General features: G+C 38.9%; 2 protein-coding genes and 1 pseudogene across 2 annotated transcripts; 1 reads left to right on the top strand and 2 right to left on the bottom strand.

Moving 5' to 3' along the window:
• Positions 1–613: 613 nt before the first annotated feature.
• On the top strand, positions 614–3,742 carry LOC141443756 (uncharacterized; annotated as a pseudogene).
• A 106-nt stretch (positions 3,743–3,848) lies between these two features.
• On the bottom strand, positions 3,849–8,488 carry LOC141443835 (uncharacterized). The gene is made up of 2 exons (XM_074109203.1): positions 4,843–8,488; positions 3,849–4,766 (listed from the first exon to the last, which is right to left on the bottom strand). The coding sequence occupies exon 1, from the start codon at positions 8,482–8,484 to the stop codon at positions 4,897–4,899; it is 3,588 nt and encodes a 1,195-aa protein (XP_073965304.1). The 5' UTR covers positions 8,485–8,488; the 3' UTR covers positions 3,849–4,766; positions 4,843–4,896.
• Positions 8,489–8,826: 338 nt separating this feature from the next.
• Positions 8,827–9,882, bottom strand: LOC141443755 (uncharacterized). Its single transcript, XM_074109106.1, has one exon. It carries the CDS (start codon positions 9,880–9,882, stop codon positions 8,827–8,829), a length of 1,056 nt encoding a protein of 351 aa, XP_073965207.1.
• Between the last annotated feature and the right edge of the window lie 714 nt (positions 9,883–10,596).

Below are 10,596 nucleotides of genomic sequence, written 5' to 3'. Positions count from 1 at the left end.
AGGCCTCTAGGTTGGCAACGATCATCAGATGTTTATAGGCGGTGGTGATCTCTTACCATCAGGAGACCCACTTGCTAGTTTGCCATCCAGTCGAATAAAAAAAAATTACTCTTTCTTAGTTTATGTAAATAAGGATATTTACATGAACTAATTTTAACTAAGTTTACCATCAATTTTTTTTACTGCTATAAAATAAACTCATGCAAAATCATAAGACATTTTCACTGTTGTCAGCGCCTTGTAGAAACATGTAGGTTTTAGTTTAATTTTTAATCCAACTTTTTACGTCGTCATATGGTAGTACAAAAGTTAGCATGTTTCAACTGACAGGATATATAATAATAATAATCATTTAAAATTCATTCAAAGGGTCCACTGAGTCAAGACGTCCACTGCGTCAAAACGTTCACTGTGTCCAAACTCCACTAAGTCAAGACGCCAAGTGTATTAGAACGTCCACTGTATCAGAAGGTGCAAATATTAAAAAGTTCACTATATCAGAAGGAACTGATACAGAGGATATACTGATTCAGTGGACGTCTTGACGCAGTAAACGTTTAGATACAGTGAACGACACGCAAATGGTTTGAAATTGTTAAATAACAACAAATAAATGAAGTAAATTTAGGTTTTATTCAAAAAATCCTTTGTCTCGACTTTGAAACCGATTTATTGATACTTATCACGGACTCATGGTGATTGAGCCAATTTTGATAGTCCCTTGTTGTGCAGGATGATTGAGTGGATGATGACCAAATATACTTGTGGAAGCATTTAATGCAGAACAGGTAGCCGTAGTACGTCCTCTGTTGTACAGGAACCTGGTGGCAGATATCTATAAAGAAAAAACAAATGTGTTTAATAATCTGAAACACGCGTTTTATTTACCAAAGATAAGATCAAGTTTGATTGATTGTTCGCCCTCGAAAGCCTCCTCATAGCATTTTTTCTGCTTGAGTCTATTCCCAGATTCCCAAAATAAATACATAAATAAACGTACAATAATTGGTGTGTGTATACTTTATATTCATAATTGCCTGTTTAAAGTATAAGATAAATATATTTGAGACACTATGGGAAGGACAGGAGCGACAACTCTTCTGGAAAATTGCATATTTTCCACGGGATAACGATAAACGAATTCTTTCAGGGATAAATTTAAAGCACAACGGCTCTTTGTCACGGAATCACGAAACAGCCGATTTCGATTCGGGCTTTAGAATCAGTCGATCGATTTTACATAACATAGCCCATCACTATGCTGCAGCAGACAATGAAACAAATACCTATACTAGCAATGCTAGGTAGCATTATATTATTTAATTATTTTAATTAGGCTAAGAAAAGTACTAAGAACTTACAACACACAGTTTTTCCGAATCTATGCGCTGATTTCGTTTTTGATATACGATGCGACGATGTTACCCGCTGTTGAATTCCTGCCATTAGTACACACTAGTACACAATATTTAAGATGATTAGATAGCAATTTCAAATGTTTTTTTTAAGTTTTTTTCGATTTTGTATATTTTTTTGTAATTTTTAGTAGAAATTGAAAATGTCACGTTTGATTTGTAATTTGACTTGAAAATTTGACTTTAACCCATAGAGTACAATTTTTGTGATATATGAGTCCGTACAGCCAATTGTCTGTATGGGCTGTACCCTTTTGTCTTTCTGAAACGAGCGTGCTGCAAAAATTAAACATCCAAGAAACGGGAACCTTGGAGAGGGAAAGGCGCGAATTTCCAAAAGAAATATTTATAATTATTAATAATTTGTATATATTGTATATTTTTAGGTGTAAATATCTGTACATACTTACGGATAAGTGTGTAAATATTACATAAGCTATAATGGGACGGGAGAAATCTAAAAAACGGAAAAAAAAAAGGTGCTGAAGACAGAGGGTCCTCCGCCGAGGACTCCGATTATGAAAACGATGCAGATAAGTACAGGCCGTACAAGGTAACAAATTTCTCGTAAATATCCAGAAAATTCACAGAGGCGAGACTTCGTTGTGTTCCTCACACACCAATGCGCCGACAAGCCGTTTTCGGATGGCGATAAAGTAAACTTGTCCCAGGCCATAAGAAAATACGCCATATCGGGAGTGCTACATCTGAGGCCTATGAATAAATATAAAGTGGCTATAACATTCGATTTGTCAAACAATGCCAACACGTTTTTAGGTCACAATAAATTCCTAGACGAATTGGGGCTTAACGCCTCAATCCCCGCAGCAGACACAGAAGTTACTGGAGTTGTAAAATCTGTCCCAGTTGGTTTATCGAATAAAAATATATTCGCAATGATCGGCAGCTCACGAAACGTCATCCAGGTGCGGCGATTCATGCGCAGGGTGAGGCAGATGGGGGCGAGGTCGCGTATATTCCCACGCAGACTGTCGCAGTAACGTTTGCCTCTACCCAGCTGCCTGAGTACGTGTACCTGGACTCATGGAGACACGAGGTGACGCAATATGTCCCTCCAGTTAAGCAATGCTTAAAGTGCCAACAGTTTGGACATATTGCTAAATTTTGCAAAAATAATGAGGTTTGTTCTATCTGTTCCGAAAATCACAATTATAAGGCCTGTGGCGCCGACAAACAAAATCCAGTTTGCGCCAACTGCAAGGGTAAACATATTGCAATTTCCGCGTCTTGTCCTATTAAAAAAAACAAAATAGAAGAAAACAAAATCAAATCCCGAACTGCAGCCTATGCCGATCTATTTAATGAAAAGTCTTTCCCCCAACTAGCTGCTAGGACAGCTGAAACCTACTTAGAGAATATGCTTAAATCTCAATCATTTTTAAATATGATCACGCAAGTGATCATAAAGCTAGTAGCTAATAAAAACGAATCGCCTATAAATACAGAAACAATACGTGCAGCGTTCCAAGGTACGATAAGAGGGAACGCTCAATCTAAAGCATAATGAACGCCCTCAAAATCGTACATTGGAACGCTCAGAGTATACTCCACAATAGGCACGAATTTACAAACTTTTTATATCAAGAATATATAGATATTGCGATCATTTGCGAAACCTGGTTAAAGCCTCATCTGAGGCTAAAGGTCCCTGGGTTTAACATAGAGCGCAATGATTGTGGTAACAAACATAATGGTGTATGTATTCTGATACATAATAGTATTGCATATAACAAAATTAACACATTTTTTGATGACTCTCTTCAAAATATTTGTATACAAATATCTGTTAATAGTAAACAAATTAGTATAGTAAGCTTTTATAGCCCTACAAATTGCAACCCAGTTTTTGAAAAAACAAAATTTGAAAATTTCATTAAATCTATACCCGAACCCATGATAATCGCAGGAGACTTTAATGCTCATCACACGTCTTGGGGTTGTTGTTCTACTTCATCACGTGGTCGTACTGTGTTAGATGTTGTTGATGATAATTTTCTGGTACTTTTAAATGATGGTACACCCACTACTGTGGGCTCTATGACTTGGCGTCCTAATGCGTTGGATCTAGCCATAGTTTCTCCATCGTTGGCTCCTCTTTGTACTTGGTCAGTTCACGACGATCCTCTGGGTAGTTATCATCTACCTGGAATAATCAATTTGGTTCTAAATAACAATGTAAATAATTTTGTAAATAATAACGTAAATGGAGTACATTTGCCCACTCACCCCAATTTTAAAATGGTGAATTGGCAAATGTATGCCGAGAAGGTGGAGTGTAAGTTAAATAACTTTCAGTTCGACTCTTACACGCCCTTGAGGCCTACAATTTGTTCACGAATATCCTAATGTGTGCTGTCACAGAGTCCATACCGAATCATAAAGGTCCCAGTCCCATGACAAATAGTCCTAATCGTTTTGTACTGTTCGAAAATCTAAGAAAAAATCTAATCTTCCATGGTGGAATGATAAATGTTCCACAGCTGTTCAAAACTCCAAACAGGCGTACATCAATTTTAAACAAAATTTTACTTTAGAAAATTACCTAGAATTTAAGAAACTCCAAGCTAAGAAAAAACTTGTTATTAAAACAGAAAGACAAAATTCTTGGGCTGATCTTTGCACTTCTTTTAATCGGTTTACTCCATTGTCAGTAATTTGGCGCTTCATGCGCAAATTCAATAAAACTTATGTTCCTCGACACTCTAATAGTAATCATGAATGGATTCTAGATTTCTTGCAAAAATATACTCCTGATAGTGTGGAAAATGTAAGTAGTTTGTCTCTTGAATCCCCTTCCAGCCCGCACAATGATTATCTCATAAACTTATTTACCCTTGAAGAATTGAAATCTGCAATATATTCACGCAGGGATACTTCTGTCGCGGAGTAATCCTAGGTTCACAGTAAAATCTATAGCGACAAAGTATTTAGTCTAGAATAGTCTAGATTTCAGGTATATCAGTAAACAAAGCATCTTACTTTCAACTAGGAATGTGTACCTTTAAAGTACTCACATTCCTTTCAGCAACGGAACCCTCAGGTTCCTTCGGAGGACCTCCCAACTCCCCTTATAGTCCATCCCAAGCCACCAAGAGCCTGGCACTTCGAGCTCATTTTTACATTCAATTCATGTTTCAATATTCTGTGCCATTTCGGTTGCTTTCATTCAACTTTACTTATATGCTTTGTCTTCTGATTGCCCATTCATATTTTCAATAAGACAAATTACTCACTGAACTGCAGGTGTTGAAATTCAGCCGGACTTTCCAGGCACTTCAAAAACTCACCCTCCTGGTCAAGCTTATTATTTTTTCTATTCATTTTATTCTCCTGCAATCGTACCAACATTAGCATCCCTCAGTAGGGTTACTAGCACACAAATTTATTAAGATGTGTCTCTACTTACAGTTTTGATGTTCTCGCGACAGTTCGCGACACTCCCGAGGGCAGGAAGAGGTCTTTACTTCAATAGTGCGATGAGAAGGCGCGTCCACTCAGCAATTTTAGTTCTTGCTCTAATGGCCGCTTCTCGTCTGCTTCGCCCTTCCACTTCATTTCCACCTTGGATTTCAATTGATTCCCTATTGGAATCAGTGCCTGCCGGGTCCACCACTTGTGGCTTGATAACTTCACCTAAAGGACTGGAACAATTAACTGAATCTGTTTGCACAATTGGTCTCTGTTGTTCCTTTTCTATATGTTCCTCCACCAGGGACCAATTGTTTGGATCCATTCTTATTCTTTCAGCTATCGGTTCCCTTAGAGGAATACCATCCGGCCTTGTCATTTCATCTTCAAGGTCAGGGTCTTGAGATTGTTCACTCACATGCTCTTCAGCTTGAATTTTCTCCATATCACGCTCTTCTATAATTTCTGTTTCTAATGGGTAAAGATGTCCAATAGATCTGGTGAACTCAGTATTACCAATCTTTACTCTAGCGACTCTACATTCTCCGTCAGGTCCATTTTCAAGAGAAGAGATCTTTCCAACTTTCCAATTTTCACGATTTTTTACTGAATCTTTCAACTGGACCACATCACCCACACGAGGCACTCTTTTAGATTTCACTCGAGGTTGTTTGTGGGAATGGCGGTATCTTTCTCTTAAGCTGGATAGGTATTGTCCAATGAACATTGATTTGAATTCTGACATGATCCTTTGACCTCGTTTCCAACCTTCAATTAGATTTTGTTTTGCAGATGTGTTTGCTGTTGGAATGTGGCTATCTTCAAGTTCAATTTCTAAACACTTTCCTAGTGATAAGAAGTCTGCTGGTGTCAAGATGTGTTCTAGTTCTGTACCTACATACGTCAATGGCCTTGTATTGCAGACATTCTCAACTTCTTTTATCACAGTGATCAGCTGACTGTCTACCAGTAAATGTTTCTCCAGGGTTCGTTTTAGGCAATGCTTTACCACCGCTACCAGTCTTTCATACACGGCACCATGCCATGGAGCGAGTTGTGGTATAAATTTCCAATGGATGTTATTCTGACTACAGTATGCATCTCCTAGGACTTCCGATGTCAATTTGAACTGCAGCGCATTGTCAGAAACTATTCTGGTAGGTATTCCCTTTGAAGCCACAAATCTCCTCAGAGCGAGCAAACATTCTTGGGCAGTCAAATCATTTACTACTTCTAGATGGATGGCTCTTACCACAAGACAGGTGAACAAACAAATCCACCTCTTCTTCTTTCCTTGTTGTGTGTTTACATACATAGGGCCAAAATAGTCAATGCCTGTATATGTGAAGGGCTGACTGAAGGTTACTCTTTCAGGTGGTAAGGCTGGAGTTGGAGGTAGTGCATAGGGTCCACCGCCATGTTTCACACATTGTGGACACTTCTTCAAAACCTTTTGAACTTGGGCTCTACCCTGTGGTATCCAGAACTTTTGTCGGATGATGCTTAAGGTATGAGCTACTCCCACATGATAATTTTTCTCATGTATTTCTTTTATAACTTTTGCTGTATAGTTGCTGTCTTTGGGAAGAAGTATGGGGTGCTTCATTTCATATGACCAATCTGTGTGTGTCATTCTTCCTTTGCAACGTAAGAGGCCATCAACATCTAGAAATAGTCCTAAATTTCTGCTCAAATGAGTTTCCTTTCCTGAAACTTCTTCACTAAAGTATTCTCTCTGTAAATTAATTATTTCTTGGAGCTGAGGATCACCAGGTTCTTTCACTATGTTCTCATTATTTGATTCCATCTCTTGCGTTATTTTTTCATCTGAATTTCTTGGCCTTTCTGGATATTCCACATCCAGACCCTCCGCCGCCAAAGAGGTTGACGAGCATTGTGGTGTTTCATCAGGCCATGGTGTATTTGCGTCTGACAGAAAAGTAGGCCCCTGAAGCCAAAGCAATTTCTTTTGTGACCACATTTCAGGTCTTGTTGCTACATCTGCAGGGTTTTGCTCCGTGTTTATGTATCTCATTGTTAATTTAGGATTTTGTTTAATTTCATTTACTCTTCTTGCAACAAATGGTGGTAGTAACTTGTTTGATTTCACCCAGCTTAGCACAACCAAACTATCTGTCCACAAAACTTGCTTTTTCACAGGTATGTCTAGGGTATTTCTGACGTAGGACAACAGCCTACTTCCTATGACATAACCAAGTAATTCCAGTCTTGGTATCTTGAGGTCTTCTTTCTCCTTCACTGGGTTAACACGTGATTTTGACATTAGTAATGTTGTTTTGCTGCCTGTTCTGCTGGTTGTTCTAATATAAACTACGGCGGCGTGTGCATGCTTCGATGCATCTGTAAAACAGTGCAATTCATGATCTACAATTTCATCGGCCGAGCAGATGAGACCTATGTAACGTGGCAACCGGATATCCTTTGCAGTTTGCAGCATGGTAACAATGGATTTCCAGCGGGTTAACAGATCGTCTGGCAAAGGAGAGTCCCAACTTAACTTCAGTCGCCATAGGTCCTGCATCAGTATTTTGGCTGGCAAAACTAAAGGTGAGAAAAATCCGCAAGGATCGTAGAAAGAGGCTAACGTCCTTAGCACACTCCTCTTGTTCTCACTAGCTTCATTAATTTCATTGAAGACTTGATTATTTAATTTCAGTTGCAAACTATCATCCTCTAGGTTCCACATCAGTCCTAGAACTTTCGTGACTTTGGTGTCTTTCGCTCGCAACTCTTCTGGTATCGTCTTCATGAAGTCATTGTCATTTGATATCCAATCTCTGATATTCATAGAGAGTTCTTGAAACGATTTTCTTGTCTCGTGAAATAGGTCACATGCTGAGGATGTAGTCGAGGCAGTTGTGACTAGGTTATCCACGTAGCATCTATCTGCGACCTTCAGTAAGAGCTCCTTGTTTGTTATTGACAAGTGATGGCGTATGGTAGCAGTAAGCAAGAATGGGCTCGATATGATACCGAAAGGTACCCGACAAAATCTTAGATGGAGAAGATTGTCTTCAGATACTTCCTTTTGGGTATCTTTCAGCCATAAAAATCTTGTCACATCTCTGTCTGCATTCTGAAGCCCTACTTGTAGGAACGCCTTTTCGACATCTGCAGTTATACCAATTTTATCTGTTCGGAATTTTATCAGCAATGAGACCAGGTCTTCCAGCATAGACGGTCCTTTATACAATGATTCATTCAGGCTTCGTTGTTCTTTGACTCTAGCAGACGCGTCATACACGATTCTTCCATCTTTGCCTTTAACTTTCACCATATGATGAGCCAGGTAGTGGACCGGAGTCTTCGGCTGGTTCACATTCACCGTTTGTGGATCAATGACTTCAATAATACCATTGCAAAGTTGTTTTTCAAGAATGGTTTTATATTCATTCAGGGTCTGTTCATCCAGTCTAAGAAAAACGCTTTTCAACCTTCCGTATGCTAAGCCAAAATTAGTTGGTAAAACTGGTGGGTATTCAATCCAGGGCCATTTGACCTGGTATCTGCCATTCTCATACTGAACAGTTTCAGTGAAGTGCTTCACAGCTTCTTCTTCGCGTGTTGTTTTAGCAGAGTCCGTGATTCCAATGCTCTCTAGCGCCCATAGGAACTTCATATCTGTGTCTCGTATCGGAAGATCTGGTAGAGCAAAGTAGAGGCGTTCCGGATCGTGGCACTGACAGTAAGTGACAACAGATAAGATTCCTTCTCTTTCTTCTGAAACATCAGCACTGCCGGTGAGCACCCATCCAAAGTCTGTATTTTTCTGGTGATACCACGTTTGGTTTCTACATTAACTTCTACAGATGGGCTGGAAGTTTCTTTAGGTGTGTCAGATCCAAAAGTATAAATTAATAACAGGTCCTCCTTATCAGCAACAAGCTGCAATCTTTTCGCCATTTTTGTGGTAATATAACTGCGTTGGCTACCGCTGTCTAGGAGGAGTCTGCATATTGCCTTATTCTTTTTGTTTTGTAGGGTCACCGTTGCAGTTGGTCTTTGGGCACAACGCTTGGTGATGATCTCCTTTGCAGTTGTAGCATGATTTTTTCCATTTACAATTGCTCACAAAATGTCCCATGCGGAAACATCTAAAACACCGTTTCCCTAATTTATTTTTTCTATCAACAACTGTTTTGAATTTTGTGCATTCGTTATTGTAGTGAGCTTCATTGCAGAAGATGCAACTAGGTTTAGATCTTTTCTTGACTGGGCCTGAAGAATCTGGATTTTTTCTTTTATAATTGTTTGATATTTGTTGTCTTTTATTATTGCCCCTACTGACTTTATGCTCTACTTGTAGTACCGCTGTGGATGATATTGGCGGTTTGAAAGACACTGTTGGTGTGGGCTGTCTTGTACGCTCCGATGCAGTAATAATTCGATTCAAAGTTTTTCTAATTTCCGGCACAGTATTCTGTGTTGGATCCAAAGCCATATTTAGCTCATATAATGTTTGATCTGGAAACTTGCTCTTGATAGTAGTTCTAAGATGATTGCCATTTACATCCTCTCCTAGAGTTTCTAGGACCCGGAGGTGGTGTTCAATGGAATTCAAAGTGTGGCGGCAATCATCCTGGTTCAGAGCTGGTACCAAATCCTTTAGGGCTTCATGGTGAGCATCAATCAGGTGATCTTTGTTGCCAAACTGCCGTTGCAGAGCTTCCACTGCTATAGCATAGTTCTTGTTCGATATGTCTAATCCATTTACTGCTTCCAACGCTTTTCCCTCCAGCGAGGCCATCAAATAACTCAGTTTGTCAACATCATCCAGGTTCCTTTTATCAATTGTTGCCTGAAACTTATCCCAAAATTGGTGGAACTGAAGAATGTCACCTGAAAATTTTGGAGGGGGAAGCGTAGGCAACTTGGAGTGGTGTGTTTGGAATGCAGACTTTTCAGTTGTGTGGATCACGAGTATAGCTTCCAGTTCAGTCAGAGCATCATCAGCTTCTAACTGTTTCGCTGTAGATGTTGTAATCAATTCATCAGATGGGACTTTAGTTTTCTCCATATAATGGTTAATCCCACAGGAGTATCGATCAATAGCAGTTTTAAGTTTGATTTTTGTTTTTATTAAGTCATCCACATTGACCCCCTGTGTTCTAGACTCATTGAGCAACTTGGTTGATTCTCTGAGTATTTTGTCCAAGTGAGACTCTATGAGACTCAATCTAGTCTTCAGCGTTTCTTCCATGATGACGCAACTGTAAAATTTCATATTAAGGAGTTTATATAATTTTCATGTTTTAATATATACCTATCAGCACAAAACCCGGCCCACTTAATACAAATTTACGTATTATTGCATACATTTGAGGGACGGATCTTTTGCCGCTCAGTATATATTCACTTCACTCAAAATTATATTCAAAATATTCACTTAGTATTTGTTACGCGTAAACTGAACCAGAGGCATTCGTATTTTGGATGTATACGTAAACAGTAACGTTTCCTCGGCCTCAAGGGCCTTCAACTGGGTTCCCAGTTTTACATTTTAAACATTATTAGACATACCTACTATTAACTCGTTTCAAACTAAAATTTTCAATCGTGTATTTTGTTGTAAAAATGAGACGACACGTAATTAGTAGGTAAGTACTATAATAATCTCCTTTACATTTGTTATTCTTCCTTTTACACCATTTTTACACACAGAAAATTCAAATTTGGAAAGAGGACGCTAACAAAATTTGCTTACCTCTATAATTTCTTGCGATTTGCCAAA

Source organism: Choristoneura fumiferana, chromosome 28 (genome assembly GCF_025370935.1).
Source record: "Choristoneura fumiferana chromosome 28, NRCan_CFum_1, whole genome shotgun sequence".
Taxonomy (NCBI): Eukaryota; Metazoa; Arthropoda; class Insecta; order Lepidoptera; family Tortricidae; genus Choristoneura; species Choristoneura fumiferana.
This window is presented reverse-complemented; position numbering and strand designations above follow the sequence as displayed.

Coding starts and splice junctions, on each gene's coding strand:
- LOC141443835 (XM_074109203.1), bottom strand. CDS start 8,484: ATGAAGTTCCTATGGGCGCTAGAGAGCATTGGAATCACGGACTCTGCT.
- LOC141443755 (XM_074109106.1), bottom strand. CDS start 9,882: ATGGAGAAAACTAAAGTCCCATCTGATGAATTGATTACAACATCTACA.